The 24614-nt window shown below is 41.0% G+C and overlaps 1 protein-coding gene across 1 annotated transcript in view; it reads right to left on the bottom strand.

Moving 5' to 3' along the window:
• Positions 1 to 24614, bottom strand: part of LOC143983438 (protocadherin-9-like) — a 1708725-nt gene that overhangs the window by 1240397 nt on the left and 443714 nt on the right. Inside the window, exon 2 of the mRNA XM_077483140.1 lies at positions 23308 to 23367. Within this exon, the coding sequence (XP_077339266.1) occupies positions 23308 to 23313 (6 nt within the window). The 5' untranslated portion in view covers positions 23314 to 23367. The remainder of the gene's footprint in view (positions 1 to 23307; positions 23368 to 24614) is intronic.

The following is a 24614-nucleotide window of genomic DNA, read 5'->3' as shown; positions in this document are numbered from 1 at the left end:
CTCAGGTAGAGACTTTCAGATCTGTCCCTTGAATTGTTCAGCTCAGTGCTGACCTATTTATAGCATCCTCCCCAACATAAAACTCCAGCTGCTTTTATCTCATGTGTCAAAGAACTTGTCAAGTGTTATCAGGCTCATAAGATCAGAGCAGGAGAAAGCTATAGGAGTTTAAATTAAGCACAATGGAAATAATACCTTTTTTTAAATGTTCTTCTCAATGTTCTACATTCACAGAATATTGTAGTGAATTCTCTGTGTCACGGTATCACAGCACCCCTTGATGTTATGCATTCACAAAACAGTGAACTGATTGCCTCACAGTAATAAAGGCTAATTTCACTTTTAAAATGCTCAGTTCACCTGTGAAACAGATTACATGTTACTCGCAAATTTAGAGTACAACTGGTAACATGTTCCAGCAACCCCTTAACCCCTTTGGATGCCTTTCCCTTGATAATGGGAGGGGGTTCTTCTCCCTGCAGACGCTATCACATTTAAAATAGGCAGTCTGTGAATGAATAAACTACAAGTCCTATCTTCCACCATGGAAGGAAGCTTGTTGTTTTGAATGGAATACAAGTTCATTGACCAGTGTTTTCATAGTCCATTCACTCCTCCTCCAGCTTTCTGGATGTACGGGTAGAAAGCTGGAGGGAGAGTCTTCAAAAATATGCGCATTGTGTGTGTATTGTTTTTTTCCTTAAAAAGGTGAGCTTAGCCTTTAACTACTGTAAATAAAATAGAAAAAATGTATATATGATGCATAGTGCAGCACTCCATTATATTTTAACAAGAGATACATAAGAACATGCATGAAAACAGTTTGGGAAATCCATCCTCTCCCTTTCTCAAGGTTAAACAACCTCTCAAGTAATTTTAAAGTGGTATTAAATCCAAAAACAAGAATTTACTATGCCTTGCAAAAATATTCACCCCACTTTTTACCTATTTTGTGACATTATAGCCTTTAGTTCAATGTTTTTTAATCTGAATTAAATGTGATGGATCAGAACACAATAGTCTAAGTTGGTGAAGTAAAATTAGAAAAATATATACATAAAACAGAAATAAAAAACTGATAATTGGCACGTGTGTATGTATTCACGCCCTTTGTTATGAAGCCCATAAAAATCTCTGGTGCAACCAATTACCTTCAGAAGTCACATAATTAGTGAAATGATGTCCACTTGTGTGCAATCTAAGTGTCACATGATCTGTCATTACATATACACACCTTTTTGAAAGGCCCCAGAGGCTGCAACACCTAAGCAAGAGGCACCACTAACCAAACACTGCCATGAAGACCAAGGAACTCTCCAAACAAGTAAGGGACAACCAAACTCTGAATCTATAAATGACTTGCTATGGAAAGTATTTCTCCCCCAATTGACTCCAGCACAACTACTACCTTTTAACTCACCCTTTACAACCCAAGACGTGTCTCACACTATTAATACACTACCACTAAACAAATCCCCGGGCCCTGATGGATATATAGGGTAACACTATCAAACATTCAAGGATATACTCACCCCACTTAACCACCATATTTAACGCTGCAGTTGCCTCTTCCTCCTTTCCATTAGAAATGTTGAATACACTTATAATCACCTTGCCCAAGCCAGGGAAGGAACCATCTCTTCCACAGAATTTCAGGCCTATATCACTTCTTAACAATGACCTAAAACTGTATGCTAAACTAATTTAGCATAGTCAACCCCATCAAATCGTCTGCAGCTTTTACCTTTTGTACCACCACCCCTTCCCATTAAAATGTAAACTCTATGAGCAGGGCCCTCCTGTACCTTTTGTATTGAACTGTACTGTAATTGTGTTGTCCCCCCTATACATTGTAAAGCCCTGCGTAAACTGTTGGTGCTATATAAATCGTGTATAATAATATAATAATAATTGCTTTGAGGTTAATAGATATTCTCCCTCATCTTATACATACGGACCAATCAGGGTTTACCAAAGGTCGTCAAACTACTGACGCCACTAGGCACCTGATTAATATAATCTCTGCTGCTGGCATTGGATGCAGGTGTTCGATCGGATACATTGGCGTTATCTCGCTAAGGTGCTAGAAGTGTTTGGTTTCACAGGTACAATATTTTCTGCAATTATGGCTTTATATTCTAAGCCTTCTGCCCAGTTTTACACCTCGGGGTACTTTCTACTCCATTTAACATCACAAATGGAACTCGTCAGGGGTGCCCCCTCTCACCATTAATTTTCAATCTGCTCATGGAACCCCTGGCGAGCTACATATGTGATCACCCTCAAATTACAGGATATGTGGAGACTTCCCTGGCTTCGGTGCATCAGGTACTTAAAATGTTCAGAGACATATCCTGTTATAAAGTAAATGACACTAAGTCATACATTCTTGGACTTAATGTTCCACCTAAACCACAGTGCAAGTTGGCAGAATTGTACTTATACATGTGGAATAACACAGGGATAAACTATTTAGGTATTACTTTAATGCCCAAGGCACAAGAACTGCTCAAAGCAAATTACTCTATATTCCTAGACAAATTTCACCCCAAACTCCAAAAACTAGGAAAAACAGAACTCTCTTGGTCTGGTAGGTTGGCAGCCTTCAAAATGGTACTGCTTCCACAATTCCTATACTTATTCAGGACCATCCCTATTCTGATACCTAACACCTTCTTTGTTAAAGCCCAATCCATGATCAACCACTATTTATGGCAAGGCAGGAAGGTGAGGTGTTCATTTTTCAGATTATCCACCACTAGGAAGGCGGGGGGGAGTTGGCCAAGTAATACCTAAAGACTACTTTACTGCCTCAATATTGGCACAAATAAAAACAAATAAAAACAAATAACACCTTACTCATTTCACTATCTATCCATAGCCTAGCACACATCATACCTGACCTAAACATCTCCAGTTGGGTTGAAAAGGGGAAAGAAAGAGTGGAAGACAAAATGATTGGTCAAACTCCCAAAACCTTCAGGTCTCTACAAATAGAATATAGCCTGGCCAATTCAGATTACTATACCTACTATAGGCTCATGCACCTGATCTGATTCAACCTGAAAACAACAATAACTATACCATGGCATGTACTTTAATACTGCACAAACCCTACCACCAAGATCAGAGGCATATCACTGTTCTATAATTTACTAAATAGCAAGGATATACTCTTAAAAACCTCCCTTATGAATGCATGGGAAAAAGACATAGACATCATTTACTCCCTTGAACAGTGGCGAAAGGCACTACACATCACATACGCTGCGACCCAAAGTGTAAACCTGTGGGAATTAACACAGACGATTCTTCTCAGATGGTATCTGACACCCCTCGGGCTTGCTAAATTCTCCCCACAAAGCCCCAATACCTGCTGGAGGAATTGTGGTGCAGTGGGTACTTTGTACCATATAGTCTGGCCTTGCCCCAATACAGCCACCCTCTGGACAGGAGTGTTTCGCACACTTACACAAGTACTGAATATAAAGATACCCATGTCTCCGGGGCTTGCACTTTTGTCATTAGACATATAATCATTACCACCAGATGCTAGCCGTCCACATTTTCTTTCATGCAAGGTTGACATTAATGCACCACTGGAGGGATCACTTAACTCCATCACTCCAAGAGGTAATAATGACAAACAAACAACCAACCAACACCCATGCAGCGTACAAGATGTTATTTGCCTCAACGCAAACCAATCACTAAAGGGCTAATAAAATGTGGGAAAAATGGGTGGAATGGTACACAACCATACCTAAGAGCTAAATAACTAACTGACTATGTTATGTTCCCCAAGGGAAATTAACACTTTGACTGTATTTTATTTTATTATACTTTATTGTGTTTTATTCTACTCTTGTAAACTAATTCCATGTACACGCGACTGGACTTTTCTTCAGCAAAGCTCCGACAGAACAAATCCGTCTGACAATTCGATCGTGTGTGGGCTTCATGGGACCTTTTATGTTTAAAAATCTGATGGACTTTAGAAATAGAACGTATCAAATCTTTCCGTCAAAACTAGATCCTATTGAGAGAACCGCTCGTCTGTATGCAGGTCCAATGGACCAACAATGACACAAGGGCAGCTATTGGCTAGTGGCTATTGAACTTTCTTTTCTAGTCCTGTCGTACATCATTGCATTAAACTTTTGGATTTTGGTGTGATCGTGTGTAGGCATGTCCATTTCAGTGGAACTCTGTCAGAACTCCTTTGAAAAGTCCATTATAAAGTCAGTCAGAGTTCATTTCAACAGAAAGTCTGGTCATGTGTATGTGGCATTAGACTAATAATAGACACCATCTGATGATGGTCATGTATAAACAGCAATATAAGACCACACTGCTTTCTAATATATACAGGTATAGATAACTTGTTAGAAACAACAGAGCAACATTCAAATGAAGTAGTGGGTGGTGTCATCCTCCTCCCGAATGCGGCTTGCTCCCAGTCGGGGTGTTTGGACATGGGGATGACACTCCTTAATCTATGATTAGCAATTAATATATATTATATAGACATGTGCATTCGTTTTCGTCCGAGTGCATTTTCGTCCGAATTTCAGGTATTTTTGTTATTGTTTTAACAAACGATAATGAAAGTGCAGGATCCGAAAAACTAAAGATCCAACATAAACAAATGCTTTATTTTCATTTTCGTTGTGACAACAGTTCAATATATAAATAAAGGTGGGTATCAGCGCTAGGAAATCAAAAATCTAAAGAGGAACAATAGCAGCCAGCACAGTTCATTGATCATCAAACTTGATAAAATATAGTTCAAAATGAAGCTCTTATTCAAGTTCAATCATTAAAGAGATTGCTGTAAACACACCCTATGATAGTGAAAAGGCTTCCACCATTTCCAGGTGGTGCAGAGAAAGGCACACAACACCCGGGTGCATCAAATCTGCTTACCAAAAATCAGATAGAGAAGAGCATCAAAATAAATCACAGCTTCCACTCTCCACCAGATGAACAGATGGACACCAGGACTGGGCTACCCTTAGTTGATATCAATCTCTTGCAACCACCATGCATATATCCAAAAAGCAATCAGGATGACTCATTTAATTTCAGGCCAGAACAATCCAAATGTTTACATATGACATGTAAAGCAAAAGGTAAAGCAACAAAACATAGTGAAGCCTGCACATAAAAAAAACAGAAATGTTATTGTAGTGCACTCACAGTAATGAAGTTACACACGGCATCAAAAAAAGCAGTAGATAACGTCAGAATTCCATATTCAGCATGCTTACATCAGTCAGCCGTACATGTTTCATCCAAGAGGGATATCGTCAGAGGCATGATCATCTGGTCGTGTATATGCGGCATTTGACTAATAATAGACACCATCTGATAATGGTCATGTATAAACAGCAATATAGGACCACACTGCTTTCTAATGTATACAGGTATAGATAACTTGTTAGAAACAACAGAGCAACATTCAAATGAAGTAGTGGGTGGTGTCATCCTCCTCCCAAACGTGGCTTGCTCCCAGATGGGGTGTTTGGACATGGCGATGGTGCTCCTTAATCTATGATTAGCAATTAATATATACTATATAGACATGTGCATTCATTTTCGTCTGAATGCATTTTCGTCCGAATTTATGGTATTTTCATTGTTGTTTTAACAAACGATAACAAAAGTGCAGAATCCGAAAAACGAAAGAGCCGACCTAAACAAATGCTTTATTTATATTTTTGTTTTGACAACAGTTTGAAATGGATAGGAGATTCGACATGACGCTGACAATAACAATCTGTGTCTATCGAACCTGTGGTCGAATGTGCCTAACCTTAACTCTATTAGTCCAGGATTATTGTACATAGAGAGAAAAGATTTGACATAGAGAGGAAAGATTTGACATACAATAGAAAAGATTGCTGCTGGAATTGGGTGGGGGACGTAAAATAAAAATGATGATGATGAATGTTATTGGCTGATTGTAACCAAAGAGGAGGAGCAGTAAAATAGCTAGAACTAAGTACACTCATACAGTCAACTTACTTTCACTTTCGATTGCTAGCAGAGAGAGACACACACACTGAATCATTTCAGAAGACAGTCAATTTTATCTGGTCCGTTTGTCAGAGAACCTGAATTATTTAGCAATTAAGCATGAGCACAGCAGTAGAACAATAGTAAAGCAAGCTACAGTTCAACTTAACTTTTTCATAATAATCTGCTGCTATTGTGTTAGTTTTGTGAACTTGATAGTGATACTAGTGTTGCTAGTGTTGTAATAGCCTCAGAGGCTGCCCATGTTGTGGGGGGGGGGGGGATTTGTTATTATAGATTCTATACTATAGATTGAGATTCTATATAGATTCTATATACCCTATCTTGTTACCTGTCTGATCAGTGATCACTATCACCAGTCCATTTTCTGTTTGAACTATATACATTCAACATGAACGACAAAGATTCGACAAAGCAGCGAAAAACATACAAACGTCAAATATTTGGCCTATGGTGTCTGTCGAAAGTTCTAAGAAGATTTGATGGAGCAGCTACACTATACGGAGTCATACAGTTTAGCTGCTCCTTCAAATCGTCTTTGAACATTCGACAGACACCATAAGCCTTCAATGACAGATTCAACCTTAATTAATTTGGATTTTCGGGCGAATGCAATTTTTAAAGAAAAACTAAATATATAAAAATGAATTTCAGGAGTAACTAAATAAATTTCTTTCAGACAAAATTGAAATTCTAAAATTAAAATTTTCAGTGTGCACATGTCTAATACTATACTTATCACCTCGGATTACTTGTCTACTATGTAAAGCATTTGTACTTAAATAATCCTCATTATTGTGCCTCAAAAAGAGGAAAGTAATGTCCAGTTGAATTTTTTCCTATGCTTCTTTTATATGTTATATGAAAACATCAATAAAAAAAACATTGATATAAGACGATCACAAACCGGGCCCCCCCCCCCCCCCAAAAAATTTTTTTTTTAAAAAAGTAAAGAATTTTATATGGAAAAAACTGAAATTATTTTTGATATGTTGTAGTTAAGGATGAGCCGATCACCCCCCAGTTCGGTTCACGGCAGAACATGCGAACATGCAAAAAATGTGTTCAAACACGCAAACACCATTAAAGTCTATGGGACACAAACATGAATAATTAAAAGTGTTTATTTTAAAGGCTTATATGCAAGTTATTGTCCTAAAAAGTGTTTGGAGACCTGGGTCCTGCTCCAGGGGACATGTATTAATGCAAAATAAGTTTTAAAAATTGCAGATTTTTCAGGGGCAGTGATTTTAATAATTCTTAAAGTGAAACAATAAAAGTGAAATATTCCTTTAAATTTCATAGGGGGGGGTGTGTCTATAGTATACCTGTAAAGTGGCGCATGTTTCCCGTGTTTTGAATAGTCCGAGAGCAAAATGAGATTTCTAAAGGAAAAAAAGTCTTTTAAAAGTACTTGCGGCTATAGTGAATTGTTGGTCCCAGCAATACACATAAAAGTCTTTTACAGTAAATGTTATGTTATTTGTAATGTGTAAAAAGAAAATGCAAAACATCCAAAAATAGTATAGGTGTCGCAGAGGGCTTTAGCCTGCATGGTGTCCTACTTATTACACAGCATATACCGTAACTTCAGGTAGCCCATATACATACTGCATATCCCACAATGACACAACTTGCACTGGCACTCTTGGTAATTAGGTTAAATGTGTTGTGTCTCATTTTAAAAGAATCTAAAAGACATAACTGTAGGAAAGAGTAAATATCCCATACATATAAGAAACAATTTTTGGGTGTTTTGCATTTGCTATTTACACATTACAAATAACATAACATTTACTGTAAAAGAAAAAAAAAATATTAAGAGCCTTCTAGGAGCTCCACTGTGTCCTCTTATGTGTGTATTTATTATAGTAGTGGGTACATTATTCACACATAGTACAATAAAATAACCATCAATATTGAGATATAGTAAATCCTATCATGAAGGGATTAGTCTAAGAAAATCTGGAGCAACAATACATTGTTATTTATGGTGATTCCTAACTTCTAATATTATGTTTGGCTAGTAAAACCCTTAAAATAAGGTCACTTATGTAAATCAACCCAGAAAATATAACTAGTCTGACTGTTCTTTTTGCTCCACATTTTACCATGAAAGTCTATCCAAGGTAATAACAAGCAAAAGAAAATAAATATATTGCAACTTCTCAGTCCTTGGATGTGGTGACTTTATTTGTTTTCTTTATTTTAGGGTTTTTCCTATATTTTCACCTGATGATCCAGCCATTAACATACATCCTATCGTTGAGTGACGACAGCCATAACTACAGCCAGGACTTGGGACAGGACTATGGAACACCTCCCTATCTCCATAACATATACAGGAAGTGATAATGAATCCCCAGAGAGTACTGGGTACAATGATAACTGTTAGGAGTGCAGCACAAGTAGAGAGCACAGGAAGCTATTGGCTCAAAGATGTTTGGCAGGATTAATCAGGCTCATATCAAATAGATAGAACGCAACATATTCAATGTCATATTTAACACTGTACATTATCTAAGGAGGAGCAGCATTGTCCCCAAAGGACAGGACTATGGAGCACCTCTTCATCTCCATAACAAAAGGAAGAGATGACATTTAGTCCACAGAAAGTACTAGGAACAACAATAACTGTTAGGAGTGCAGTGCAAGCAGAGAGCACAGGAAGCTATTGGAGATTTCTGACAAGATTACGCAGGCTCATATCAAACAGATAAGGGGATTATCTAGAAAGGACAACCAGAATAAAAAAAAACAATATGTGGCTCTGGGAACATGCACATGATGACATCCTCTTGTACAAATTCTTTACTCTACTGTGTAAAATAAGTGTTTTAGTAAAAACTATTGTGGAAGTTAGTTACTGAAGAAAGCACACCACCTGTTTTATTTTTACACTTACATTTTAAATACACACAAAAATAATTAATATCTAATATCAGTTTTTATTTGTTAAAATAATTTCCCAATGGTGTTCAATACTTTTAAATCTGAAACTTTCATTAGACAATACTTAGTGATCCTGCCATTACTGTTCTTTTTTCTTATTGTTCTAGAGTAACAACACTCTGTCTCTTAATTGTTCCCAACAGCTGCCACAGCCAGAATTCTACAAGCCTGGTGATGACATCACATGGAGTAATAAAAGCTGTGTTTTGGGCTTTCACCCTATGCAAGCAATATTCATTTTGCTCATTCATTCAATGTAAAGAGCAACATTCAAATTATTAAGGGCTACTTAGCAGCTTACAGAAAAGAACCTTGTGGGACAGAAATAGTATAGTACATGATATAGAATGAGGTTGTATTGAATAAGCAATATACAGAGCAATATAGAGAATTAGGGTGTGGAACAGAGAAAATACAGAGTCTCATCTACAATAAAAGCTTACCTACCGGTAACTTAAATAGTAGTTTATTTCCACTATAAGGTGGAATCACTAAAATCACAGGAACTTATATTTTGATAGCCAAGTTCACATTCTCAGCATGCTTTTTAGCTTTTATTTCATTCTCCGTTTCATGACCTCTGCATGCAAGTACAGTCCACCACCTGAACAAAATAAAATACTACAAGATTTTGGAACTTAGCTGGGAGGAACAAGCCGGTGAACACATGCAACTCTATACAGTCTGCCCCTGGAACTCTGAAAGTAGAAAAAACCCAGAGTACCCAACAGAAGATGTGGGGCACATGTACTTGATGCTAGTGACACCCATGGTTCATTTTCAGAATTTACTCCAAATGTGGGAAACAAAGCAAAAAACAAAATCACAGTTTGTAAAGGCTCTAGGCAAAGGCCAAGACTGGCACTGTGGTAAATACAGCTTTGATTCTGTTTTGCAGACATACAAACTCACCGCCCTCCATGACCTCTTTATCACAAATTCATTTAAACTACTTGCCATTACCGAAATCCTGGTTTCATGAATCCGACACTACGTCTCCTGCTTCCCTCTCCCATGGAGACCTTCTCTGCACTCACTCCCCCAGACCAAGTGGATGGAAGGGAGTTGGAGTGGGAATCTTTCTAGCCCCATGAAGCATCTATTAGGGACTTCACCCACCTCCCTCTCTGACACTCAACTCTTTTGAGGCACATTGTAACGCTCTCCTCTTTTGAGGCACATTGTATTTGTCTATTTTCTACAAAAAGATAAGAAACCTTAACAACATGTACCATAATGTTATATGAGTGATCAGGATTTTGATGCTACATTTTTCCTTCAGGAATCTTTCAATCAGTAACCAGGTAGCGTGCCACCTATGAGTTCCAGGCTAGGATAAATTTAAGTAGACTGTGTGATTTCATAGTAAAATATTTTTCGTAAGCGTGTTGTTTTTGTTCTCTTTGTATCACCTCAGAAATGTTGGGAGCTTTTGTAGATTTCCATTTGGAGGTAATAGTTAGTTTTGTTGCAATAAGAATATGCATAATTAGAGGTCTGAACTGTGTGGGAGTAGAGTGAATGCATATGTTAAGTAAAGCCATCTGTGGTGTTTGGGGGATGATAATACCTGTGGCTTTTGTTACAAGGGAAAATACTGCTTTCCAGAAGCTTCTTACTCCTTTGCACCTCCAGAGTATGTGCAATATGCTTCCTTTTTCCACATATTCCCTCCAACATGCAGGAGAGGATGCTGGGCAAATCATGGCCAGTCTAACAGGCTTTAGGTAGGTTCTATTCAGTACTTTCAACATCAACTCCCAATGGATCACACAATGGGAGTAGCAGAAATGAGATTGAATCGCTCTTTGCCACTCTCCCTGCGTATGTGTGTATTCTAATTCCTTTTTCCAGTTTAGCATGTTGGAAGACTTGCGAAAAACTCCTTCATATTGAAGTAGATAGTAGAACTATGACAGACCTTTTGGTCCGTCATGGTTAGACAATAGGTATATCCAAGTTTTGCTATGCACTTTATAGTGTATGTTGGGGTTGCACTTGTGAAAGTGGGTAAACTGTACATGAGAAAAGGATTCTGGACTAGGCTGCTTGGATAACAATTCTTTATATGTCAAAATCTTATTGTGTATCCAGGATTGGATTTTTATATTGGGTATTACGTACTCGTATATTTGTAGTGGAATGTCAGTGCATTTATCCAAGGTATCCTGGGGTACTATGGAGTGTAATTTACTCAATGTCTGTAATGTGGCATCTATAGAGGGAAATGGCTTATAAGTTAATGTTAAATGTTTCAGATACGCAAGTAACAGGGATGGTAAATGTCTATTTCCTACCATGTGTCTTTCAATTTAGAGCCATAGTTTATCTGAGTGTGTGTCGAACCATGCTTTGGTTTGGTCTAGAAGGGCCGCATAGTAGTAATGTTTAAGACTGGAAAAACGTATACCCCCTGACAATTTATGTTTCAGTAGTAAGGGGAATTACATTTTGGCCGTCTTCCCCCCTATATAAATTGTAAAAGTAATTTGTCCACAACTTTAAAAAAACTTTCCGGTATAATAATATTGGTATAGTTCTAAAGTAATATATCATTTTTGGTAGTAGAGTCATTTCCATAGCAGCAATTATTATTAACCATGTTAATTCAAAGTTTGCTATATGCTGCAAGTCTTTTCTAATTATATCAACCAATGTAGAAAAGTTTGAATTGTACATGGAGGCTCATGGGGAGGATAAGGTTACCCCTAAATATGGTAGGTTGCTAGTTACCCATTGAAATGGAAATTTTGCCTTAAGTTAGCCTTTCATTGACCATGTCAAGCCTATGGGCATGATAGATGATTTTGTTTGATTTCAGCTTGTAGCAGGAAGCTAAACCAAATGTATCTAAAATCTTTTGTACCTGTTCCAGTGAAGAAGCTGGAGTGGTTAATGTTAAGACCACGTCATCTGTGAATAATCCTATTTAATGGGAGTATCCACCTACTTCAATTCCCGAAATAGAGTCGCACGATCTAATGGCTTCCACCAGGGGTTCCATTATTAAAGAGAATATTAAAGGGGATAAAGGACAACCCTGGCGAGTGCAATTTGTAATGTGGAATTAATCCGATAAGACATTGGATGTAAACACCTTGGCTGAGGGCTTAGTGTAAAGGGCCATTATTGTTGTATAGATAAAACCTTTAAGGCCACATTTAAGAGCTGCACTCAAGTACCACCACAACCTAGTCACTTTCATCTACAGCTCACTGTCATCCTCCCTAGACAAGCTCGCCCATTCACTACACTCAGAATCAGGCCCAACCACTTCAACCCTGACAAACAGATGATACCAGAAGTCTCAGAAAACATAGCCATGCCTTTGAGCAACTGTGGCGTAAGACTAAGTCCCAGGTAGACTTCAGCCAATATAAATATGCCCTCCTAAAATACTATTTATGCCTCCACACTGCCAAAAAGAACTATTTTATTAGGTTCATTAACACATTATTATTCAGTCCCCGTCAACTCTTCTCTACCTTTAACACTCTACTTAGTCCTCCATTGCCTCCACCCTCTAACTCACTCACTGCTCAGGAGATCACCAATCGCTTTAAAAATAAGATTGAGAGGGCGTGGCCGGCCGGATCCGAGGACGGACGCAAGATACAGGAGCTCCGCTGACTAAACAGCAATCCGCGGCCATCCTCCGCTACGGTTAGCTTTTCTCATCAATTGAATGCAGCATATTGTTCACCGAGACCCCCGCTACACGCCCGTACCTTTTTTTCCGAAATCTGTTCGGGGGGGACCGCGGGATTCGGCCCGTTGTACTCTGGTTAGGCCGCACTGCCGGACGCCATCTTGCGGCCTACAAAGCCTCCGGAGGCACCGCACTTTCCTACGGGACCCGCCGGAAGCCGCTCCGGCGGCGGAGTGAAGCAATCCCGGGGGGTGGCTCCTAATTGAAGCCCTACACAGGCGGACACTATCTAGGGCTATTCTATCCTGCCTCCACCTGCCGGTGAGCCTCTAAAAGATCTTTTCAGATGATTCCTCCCTTCCAGTCTCCCCCCTGTCTGATGGGAGCTCATTTTGCTTGATTCTACCTCTCCAAAGGGGGCCACAGACTATATAATAGCCTACAGCAGACTCAGCCAGTCCCCATCTGCAGTCCTACTCAGGCAAGGCCCTGGCTTCGGCCTATTCTGGGTGTAGGCATCCATCTTACTACACCCAGTACCTCACAGTTGCTATCACCACAGCCTCATAGTGAGCAAGAGGAGTGGATTCTTCTGACAATATCTACACCCATTATCTGTCATCTAAATGTTGTCTGTCATCTACAACCATCGTGAACTTTAAATGAGTTAAAGGGGGGCGCATGCGCGGAGGCTCCTAAGATGGACGCGTAGTCCAAGAGCCCCGTCCTGCCGCAGCAGCTCTGGCCTCTCTTTTTGGCACCCCCAGCAGCAATTTTCATTCGGAAAGTACCCACGCAGCCAGCGGAAACTTCGGGGACACATCCAATGTATGCGGGAGCAGTAAGAAGAAACCTGAAGCCTGCATTCGAAGCCGCTGTGTCCCTGTCAGAAACAGCCAAGATGGCGGCGGATCCGTGTGGCCCAGGCCCCGCTCGCTCGTCTAGCCTACACACAGCGGCATCCCCGTCCTTACTGGCTCCGGACCCCTTAGCTGACTTCCCCCCCCTGGGAGCCTCCTCTCCTGCCTCTACTGCATCCCTCCTGGAGCATACCCTGGCGGACATGGGTCTTTCACCCATGGAGGCAGGTCCACCTCAGTCGCATCCCTCACTACAGCCTGAGGACTCGAGCCTACATCATAACTTGAATGTGTCTGATCTCTTTACTAAGTTTGCTGAACTCCTGAATGTAACGGCACATAAGATTACAAGTGACATTAAGGCGGACCTTCAGCATATAGGCTCTCGCATTGAAATAGTTGAGTCTAATTTGGAATCCACTATTACCAGGACCAATCAAAACACGGCGTGCTTACAGAATCTACAAGAACAATTGGAAACTGCACAAGCTAAAATAGACGATCTCGAAAATAGAAATCGAAGGTACAATTTTTGGGTCAGGGGGCTTCCTGAATCCTTCAAAGATGTCCCTGAGGCGGTTTCTTCTCTCATCAAAACACTAATTCCAGATATCCCGACCCACCGACTGGAATTGGATAGGGCCCACAGAGCCCTCAGGCCTCCCAGGGCGGATGGCCTCCCCCGAGACATCGTGGTTAAACCCCACTTCTATTCAGTCAAAGAGGAAATAATGCGCAAGTCAAGATCCTTACCGAAGATCCTTTTTCAAGGCCATCATTTGCAGATCTTCGCGGACTTATCTCCGTCTACTATCCAAAAAAGGAGAACATTGAAACCTCTGCTTCAAGTCCTGATGGAGAAAGAAATCAAATATTGGTGGCTCTTTCCATTCCAGCTCAAATTTGTCTGGAGAGGCAAAGCCTACACTTTCGGTTCCCTGCATGAAGGGGAAAAACTCCTGCTGCAGCTAGGCCTCATCAGCCAGACTCCAAATCAAGCTCCTCATGGAAACACGCTACAATCTGCCAAGAGACAACTCCCCACCAGCCCCCTGCCCCCAGTGTGGGAGACAGTACGTTCCAAAAAGTCTAAGGAAACTGGTCCCCCCTGAAAGCACCAACCACAAACTGTTCAAGTTTAACCACTCAGATGCTCCCCGGGAGCAAATGCCACCCCACTTGTGCCTTGGATTCTGTTCCTTTTCTTTGCCTACTGCTGCCTCTCACACCCACGGTGGACATGAGGTGGACTCTGGAGAGTGACTAGGCCGTGTGCCATCCTTTGGGACTTCCCATTGTTTCTCCCCAGGTCCCATTCCTTGTCATGCATGTTTCTGGGGGGGGGAGGAAGGTGTTCCTATCCTCGCTCACCCGTGAGTTCGGGGTCCCTTTTTTTTTTTCTTTTTTTATGATCGCTCATCTACCTGCCAAATGTCCGTGAATTTAAATTCCTATCAGTTTCAGGTGTCCTTTATGTTCCTTTTGAGTGCACTTTCCTTACATATTTCATATGTTGATCTTCTACACATTTATTGCTGCATGTCGGGCTCTCGGTCTTCCCCCCCCACTTTAGCCTATCCAAACTTATTATTCACAGTGGGGTCACGAGAAGCCTTGGTTGTAATGGTGCCTTATTTCAGCTTATTTTTATATGTTTTATGGTTTACCCATAATTGTTGGGGTCTGCCTGCTGCGGCGGTACTCATGTTCCCCCCATTTGTCTGGCTTACTGGGGCGTATTGGTCCCAGTGACTGGACAAACCATGTCCCAATTTTTTGAAGGGACGGTTTGTGTGAATGTTTTGTCGTTGCTTGTTGAGGGCTCTGTCCCCTCAACTATTCGGTTGGCTCTCTTGTCACCCGTCTTTCTATCTTTCCTTCTCTCTTTTCTTCTTTCCCTCTGCATTTATTTTTACACTTTCGTTACAGGAGTCGCCGGAGGTTCCTTACATCAGAACATTCATCTTCCTCAGGGGCTACTTCCTTGGTTGGTAGTATGGATTGGGTTTAGAGGGCTCTGTGGGGTAAGTGCTTTTGATTTCTATGGCGGTCCCCCCTCTCTGCTCAATGGTTGATACGCCCTTGCCTCCACCATCCCCACTCAAAATTATCTCCCACAATTCCCAGGGACTGAACTCTCCCATTAAACGTCGCAAAGTATTTCAGTATCTATACAAACATGGGGTAGAGGTGGCTATGCTTCAGGAAACACACTTCCCTAATAGATTTAACCCCTCCTTTATACACTCTAAATTCCCTCTATTTTATCTGGCCAATGCAGAGGATAAAACTAGGGGAGTGGGCATCTTTATTTCTAAACGCTGCAAATTTACACTTAAATCCGAATTCAAGGATACGGAGGGTAGGTTCTTGTTAGTGGTGGGTGATCTCGATGGAAAGCTGTACTCTTTAGTTTCTTACTATGCTCCCAACAAGGGCCAGCTAGCCTTTTTTAAACGTATGCTTTCTACTCTATCACCATTATTGGAAGGTACTGTGGTTTTCGGTGGGGACTCCAATACCGCATTTGACCAGGGTTTAGACAAGTCACGCCCTCCTGGTCATCGCCTGACCAGACCCACCACTCAAAGCCTACGTATAGCCAAGCTGCTCTTTCAGCAGGGTTTGGTCGACATCTGGAGAGAAGTGAATCCGACCCTAAAAGACTTTACTCACTATTCTAACCCTCATGGTTCCTTCTCCCGGATAGACCACATCCTTGTCGAATCTGCCTCTATTCCTCTGGCTACAAGGGCTAGTATTAAGGAGGTGGTCTGGTCGGATCACTCAATGGTAGTTTTGTGCCTCTCTCGTCCTGCTAATCACAGGCCGAGTAGACGTTGGAGACTTAATGAGTCTACCTTGAGTGATCCCGCTAACGTTCAAGAAATTGAACGTAACATCCTTCAATACTTTGCCACAAATGACACACCTGACATAAATGACACTTGCCTGTGGGCTGCCCATAAGGCGGTAATTAGGGGTCAACTTATACAACTTTCTTCACAAATCAACAAAGCTAACAAAGCTAACATTGAAAATCTGGACAAGGAGTACACCAATCTAGCCAAACAACATAAAAAGAACCCAAACTCGGTCCCCATTCCCCAACTTGATGCTGCTAGAGTGGCTTTGAACTTGGCCCTAACCACCAAAGCCGAAAAATGGCTTCGTTGGAATAGAGCAAGATTCTACCATCAGGGTGATAACATTGGTTCTATGCTGGCCAAGCGATTGACACCTAAATTCCGATCCCCGGCACTTCCCAGAATCAGAATACAAGGAGGTTCTATTTCCCAGAATCCCCAGCGCATTATGCGCGAATTCCACGACTTTTACACAGCATTGTACAGTAGTACTCATAGTCCATCCCCTGCAGAGATCAACAAATTCCTAGATACCCTCCCGATCCCTTCACTAGAAGATAGACACAAATCTAGGATGGATTCGCCCATTTCAGCGGATGAGGTGTGCGCGGTGATTAAAAACTTGAAAACGCATTCGGCCCCTGGTCCGGACGGGTTTTCAATTCCCTACTATAAGGCGTTTGCCCCTACGCTTGCCCCGTACATGGCCCGTTTTTTCAACGCTCTCCGAAGGGGGGGGAGTTTAGATTCCTCTCTCAATGAGGCTTACATCACTGTTCTCCCTAAGCCTAATAAAGATGCCAGTTCAGTCGGTAATTATAGACCAATCTCTCTTATTAATAATGATTTAAAGATTCTGACCAAGATCCTTGCGGACCGTCTGGCTTCCTTCATTAGCTTATACATACATAAGGACCAAGTGGGATTCATTCCGGGTCGACAAGGTCCGGACCAAACTAGAAGGGCCATTGACATCATATCGCTTCTTAACTCGAACTGGGACGGGAAATCTTCCAGACAGGGATGTCTCTTGTCTTTGGATCTCCAAAAAGCGTTTGATTCGGTACACTGGTCATATATTTTCACCACCCTACAACGTTGGGGATTTGGAGAGTCTTTTCTCAATGTCTTGCGAGCCTTGTACTCGTCCCCAAAGGCCCAGGTACGTCTGCAGGGATTTTATTCGGAATCTTTCCCCATATCCAGAGGGACAAGACAGGGATGTCCGCTTTCCCCTTTAATTTTTGCATTAGCGATCGAATCCCTGGCCATAGCCATTAGACATAACCCTAATATACAAGGTATCCATTGCGGTTCTATCCAACACAAATGTGCTTTATTTGCAGACGACATCCTTATGTTCGTCTCCTCCCCCCTGACATCGTTGCCCAATATTTGTAGTCTCTTAGATGACTTTGGATCGATTTCGGGTCTCAGGGTTAATTATCAGAAATCTCAAGCTCTTAATGTTAATATTCCTAGCTCACTCATAGAAAGGCTTAGGGACAGCTTCAAGTTCACCTGGAGTGACACATCAATATCGTATCTGGGGATTAAATTAACCTCTAGGATTGATCTCCTCCATCAAGCTAATTACCCTTCGTTATTCCACAAATTGGAGGAAGATCTCATCGGGTGGACTGGGCTGTCCCTATCCTGGCTGGGCAGAATCAATGCTATAAAGATGACGCTGCTCCCTCGCATTCTGTATTATTTCAGGGCTCTTCCCATCCCGGTGGATAGAGTACGCCTGCAACGCTTTCAAGCTAAAGTTATTAAATTTGTCTGGGGTAAGGGTGGACATAGATTTTCTAAATCTATTTTATTCCGATCCAAATCGGAAGGTGGTTTGGGACTTCCAAACTTACGTTTATATTATCAAGCAGCCCAATTGGCACAGATGTCAGCTGTCTATTCTAGATGGGAACAGCCTGATTGGATACAGATAGAGAGACAAGCGGTACCTAGGCACACGCTAGACTTCCTGATGTGGAGCCCTAAAAAGATGAGACCTCCGATCCTTTCACCAACTCTCTCGCACTCCTTCGCAGTTTGGGATGGCCTTAAACATAATTGCTCCCTAATTTCCCAATTAAAACCTTTATCTCACCTGTTCCATAACCCAGACTTCCCTCCGGGCCTGAACATTAAAGCCTTTCAATGGTGGCTGGACAAGGGGCTATATAGAATAGGTCATTTCCTTAGACCAGTGGGCCCAATCTCTAAAGCCTACTGTACCAGCAAACTTGATATGCCCCCCACTGAAATATTTCGATTTACTCAGATCTCAAATTTCCTACACAAAAAATGCAAGTCCCTTCCCAGTGGTCCTCAGGTGACATCTTATGAGGCGTGGTGCTGTCAGTCCGATGAGCAGAGGGGGGGGATTTCAGTCATTTATAGGGCACTGTCTTCCACAAAGTCCAAGACATCTTATATGTCGGCCTGGGAAGAGGACCTTAACCAATCCTGGAGCATTGAGCAGTGGCATGGGGTGTTCCTGAAATCCTTCAGAGGTATCCTTAACCCAAGTATGATAGAGGCTGGTGTCAAGGTGCTTACAAGATGGTACCTAGTCCCTTCGAAATTGGCCAAAATGTTCCCTTCCGCCTCCCCTCTGTGCTTCAGGGGATGCGGCCTTCGAGGTGACATGATACACACGTGGTGGACATGCCCTAGAATACGGAAGTTCTGGTATAGGATCTTTACCTGGATATCCAGAGTCTCTGCAACACCGGTTCAGATGTCTCCTCTGGTGGCACTTCTTAATTTCCCCACAGAGGGAGCCTCCAGGAGTACGCAACGCCTCATCACTTTCATTTTATTGGGCGCTAAGCTCACTCTTGCCAAAGCTTGGAAGCAACCCTATGTCTCCACTATACAGGCCAAAAGGAAAATTTGCTGGATTATGTTACAAGAAAAGATGGTAAGCGTACTCCTGGACCGCTCGGATAAATTCAGGGCCACTTGGGAACCATGGGCGCACTTCGTGGGAGTTTCTTTATCCACATAAATGCTCCCGGTTCGAGACCCTGAGTACGGTTCTGTTACCCCCAGGCGACTCCTGTGGTAAAATGCCACTTCCCTTTTCCTTTTTTATATCTTTCTCCCTTCCTCTTCTTCTCCTTTTCTACTATTTTTTTATTCTTCACCTTCTTCTAAGGAGCTTAGTGAGAGACGATCTTTCATGGACACTTCATTGCGGAGTTGGGCCGGGCCAGCTGATTTCAGGGCCAGTTCCTGCATCGCAATGTGGATCTCAGTATTTTACACACGGTTCATAGAAACCTGATTTACGTACTTTCATCCAGTTGCACTGGGTTTCTGTGCCCATTAGGGATGTTGTTCCTTTCATCTCAGGATTACTGTTACATTATAGCCTTGCTACCTGTTTTTGTTACATATGATGGCTCACGTATATAATTTACTAACCCTTGTTGATCTAATCCTGGTCCTATCTGTCTTTATTCTTGGCAGGGGGATGGGGGCCTTTGGCCACAGCAAAGAGCCCTTATGGGGTGGCGGAGATCCCTCCCTCCTTCTATGACCATTATATTTTATACGTATTTTCTTCATTATTTGACTGGGAATTTGTTCTAATGCCTATGTTAGCTCAGGCCTATTAGAGGCAAATGTTTACCTCAGTTACATGAATGTGCACTTCCCATCATATGTATTTCGTATTGGCTTTTGGTCAGTATTTTAATGCTCTGTATGCTTGCAAACTGGCTTGACATATTCAATCTTAAGAATGTCCATATCTCTATATTGTCTTTCACTTACTGTTTTAGTCATTTTCACGTTGACTTTGTTTACTGTACTTGATGCAAAATAAAAACATATTGAAACGAAAAATAAGATTGATTCAATTTGTGAGGAGATCTCCAATGCTCATAAACCTCCTCCACACAGCACCCCATGTACAATCATTGCTCATTCAACCCTGCTAGTATTAACAAGGTTGCTAAACTTGTTTTAATCTCTCCCTCTCTTCTGGCATCTTCCCCAACTCTCTAAAACATACGTTTGTTACCCCTCCTTAAAAAGCCCTCACTGGATCCCACCAATCTTAACATATGCTCCATCTCCTTACTCTCCTTCTCCTCCACACTTCTTGAAAGACTGGTCCACAACCGACTGAGCGACCATCTGACTATGATCAAACTTCTTGATCCCCTTCAGCCTGGATTTCACCCTCAACACTCCATGTAAACTGCTCTCCTTAAACTCCCTAACGACCCATTAACGGCTAAAACCAACGGACACTATTCTGTATTACTTCTCCTGGACCTCTCTGCTGCCTTTGATACTGTGGGCCACCCCCTCCTCGTCAAAATATGCCACTCCTTTGGTCTCTGTGGCTGTACTCTTCACTGGTTCTCATCATACCTATCCCACTGCTTCTTCAGTGTCACTTACAACTCTCCTTCCTCCTTTTCTCTTCCTTTACCTGTCAGATTCCTCCAAGGTTCTGTTCTTGGACCTCTCCTTTTCTCGATATTCATCTCCTTCCTAGGTCAGTTTATTGCCCCCCATGGCTTTTAATATCTCTACCAAAATCTACCTGTTCCACCCCCTCAACTCACTCCATCTGTCTCCTCATGCATCACCAACTTACCAATAGACATATCAGCTTGGATGTCACTTCCTCAAACTCAACCTATCCAAAACCGAGCTGATGATATTTCCTCCCCCACGTGCCACTTTCGCTGATTTCTTTGTCAAAATCAACGGCTCAACTATCAACCCTTCACCCCATACCAAGGTCCTGGGTGTAATCCTGGACTCTTAACTATCCTTAACTAGCCCCACTTCCAATCGCTGTCCAAAGCTTGCTGCCTCAACCTCCGCAACATCCACAACCTGGCCCCCAGCTACATCACTAACCTGGTCTCAAAATACCAACCAAATTGTCCTCTTTGTTCTTCCCAAGACCTCCTAATTTTTTAGCTCCCTTGTCAACTCATCCTATGCTCACCTCCATGACTTCTTCTGAGCCTCTCCCATCCTCTGGAGTGCTCTAGCCCAATCTGTTTGACTATCTCCAACTTTGTCTACTTTCAGACGATCCCTGAAAACTCACCTCTTCAGAGAAGCCTATCTGGCCTCCACCTAATAACTGTACATTTATTTTCTCCATCAGGACATCCCCCACAGTTATTACCTCTTGTATCTCTTGACCCTCTCTCTTAAATTGTAAGCTCTAATGAGCAGGGTCCTCTTATTCCTACTGTATTAAAGTGTATTGTATTTGTACTGTCTACCCTCAACTTGTAAAGCGCTGCATAAACTGTCGGCACTATATAAATCCTGCATCATAATAATAAAAATCTCCATTTCCAAAACCAATAGGTCAATTGCAGTCTAGCACAGAGACAGAAAGAGACTGTGTGTGGGTATATATTATAAATATTATATATTTTGATTGGGTCAGGGACTAATGTCAGACTAAACACACATCAGCTTTTTTTTGGGTGCTTTTTGAGAATAATGATTTGTATTTGCAAAGCATTTAAAGGGCTTTTTGAGATGTTTTTGATTACATTGATTTGCCTGTGAGAATAAATGCGATGCAGATGTAGCAGAAAAAGACAAGCTGCATTTTTTACACAAAACCTTGCAAAGAAGCAATGTAAAAAATTGTTGCTTCATAAGATCCAATTCAAAATTTTGAAGACTGTTTTATACTATATTTAAATAAACATTATACATGTTGTATTTTTTTAAGTAAATATCCGAAACTTAGTTTATTTTACAAACAAAACCATGAAACGGCATGTTACAGGAAAATTATTTTAGTGCAAATAGAACCAAAAGACAGAAAATAGTTATTGTTCATTTATCGTGGGGCAAAACTTACCATAAACAAATGTCAGATTTTTCTTATTTTGTGCCAGTTTAGGCTATCATTATTGCCAAACTTAGAATCCGTTATCTGCTCTTCTACTTTTGGTTCAGTCCAAGCACTGTTACATTTGTAGCAGTTACAATAGTGTACATAGATACTGTGTGAAAATGTACTCATCGATGGTGCTAGGAATGATATTTCAATGGTGTTATAATTTTATGAAGTCATCACAGTAATTCTGTGCAATGCGAGCAAGAAACTCATTCTAGCTCTAGCAACATCTATTTTTCAAAAGCTGGTTGAGGATGTAAAATAAAATATTAAAGGTCAAGCTGAAATCTAAAATTCTAATATTTGCATCACATAAATGATAGATACTATAGCAATGTTCCTCAGCTTTAGACTTATTCTACTGTTCAGCTCAAAATAATGTCTCCATTTGAAAGTGCCAACCCTTTTCTTCAGTTCCTTCTGGCTGTGCCCTCTATCTTAAACTGCCTCATTTCCAACAGGTTCATATCAATTTACGTACAAGAGAGAATGTGCAAGACTGCTGATCAGCTTGTTAAACTCTAACAATCAACTTATCATAGCTGGCACATGTTTTCAAACAGTCAGGACTTATAGCAATCCAAAAGGTATTACAAAAGTTTAAATGAAATACAGAACTATTGTGAACAATTATTTAATGATAAGATGAAATAATGAAAGTGCGTTACATGTACATCACATAGTTTCTGCCCTAGAGCATTTTGTAAACCACTCTGCTAGAATTCAGAAACAAACAATTTCAAGCAAAACTGGCAGAATTTATGAGGATTAATGCATGCTAAAAATACTTATTACTAAATTGACTATATCCCAGTTATAAAATATTAGCTATGGTTCTCTTTTATCGTAAAAGAGATAAAACATGACCTACATGACCTGAATTTCTTTGTTCTATACATTTTCCAATTTCACACACATTTTATTGTAGAAGTAATCTTTGTAACTTTATCATATAAGAGCAAGTGAATTCTAGTAAATACTAGCATAAATACATTTACCTGTATATTGCATATTATATCATACTCAGAAAGGTAGACATACCTGCATGCCGTTGTTCTCACATGAAGCATTTAGTATTTCATGTAAAGGTAAGTCCTGGCCCTAGTGAAGGAAAAAAAAGAATATTGCTGTTATAAGTAAATACCACAATCTCTTCTATATTAAAGCTGAACTCCAGACCAACAGATACAGTATACTCCATATAAATGTATAAATGTGTGCTATGTACCTGCTAATTTATTTTAATATCTATCTAGATTTAAGATATGCACAGTCCAGTCAGACAGCACATCCAGCCTGGCGACTTGACATTTCTCTGCTGCAGTTATGTAACACAGGTCAGCAGGGCCGGGACAAGGGGTGGGCAGGAGGGAGGCTGCCCCTGGCGCAATGGATTATTGCAGGGGTAGGGGACACCCTGACCCTAACCCTAAGGGAAGGGGGGGCGCAATTTGGCATCTTTGCCCTGGATCACCTTGTCCCAGCACTGCAGGTCAGTCACCTTTGTTTCCAACCTGGTATTTGACAATGAAGGAGCAGGAACAGACTGCTGAAGTCATTACACTGCTCTTCCTTCTTGCCAGCATGTTTCTTTTAGCCCATGTGAATGCAGCATGTTTGATTGAATCCTAGTGCTTCCATATCTCTCAGAATTTGAGTGTTCCAGTACAGAAGATTACAAGAGGATGGCTTTTTGTTTTCAACTAAATGAATAGAGAGACAGAGAGAGAGAGATTTCACCTTTAAATGTATCTAAACAATTTACGAGATAACAAAAAACAAAACAAAATAAAAACAGATGGATAAAACCAATAGAATTTTTCCTCCAAACCCTTGAGATGTCCTTGACAAAAGTGTTTTGCCTTCATCAAATACTCAATCTTTTTAGACTCCAGTGAAAAATGCACAGAAGGTATCTCATTGAGGACTTCTTTTAAGAAATGGTGTGTATGGAATATTGGCATGAAAGGAGATATATTGGCAATGTACTTTTTTCTTGACTAAGCCTGTGATTAAATTACCCAGATGGCCTAGGATCAGGTCCTGGGAACAGACATAGCAGTGGAAGACTGGTCTAGATGGTCTTTCATGGTACATAAAAGGATCCCCAATACCACTCTTGTCAAGGTGAACTATAAGGTCTAATCTTGCTGGTATATGGTGCCAGTGAGACTTGCAAAAGGATGTGGACAAAAAGGGACTCCATTCTTGGTGGACCTGCTCAAATATTGAGCACTCCTGGACCAGAGTGTTCATCTTAACCACTTCAGCCCCGGACCAATTGTCAGCCTAAGGACCAGAGGTCTTTTTACAATTTCGCACTGCACTGCTTTAACTGGTAATTGCGC

This window comes from Lithobates pipiens, unplaced genomic scaffold (assembly GCF_037356315.1).
Source record: "Lithobates pipiens isolate NorthernLeopardFrog02 unplaced genomic scaffold, aLitPip1_a1.2 Scaffold_16, whole genome shotgun sequence".
NCBI lineage: Eukaryota > Metazoa > Chordata > Amphibia > Anura > Ranidae > Lithobates > Lithobates pipiens.
This window is presented reverse-complemented; position numbering and strand designations above follow the sequence as displayed.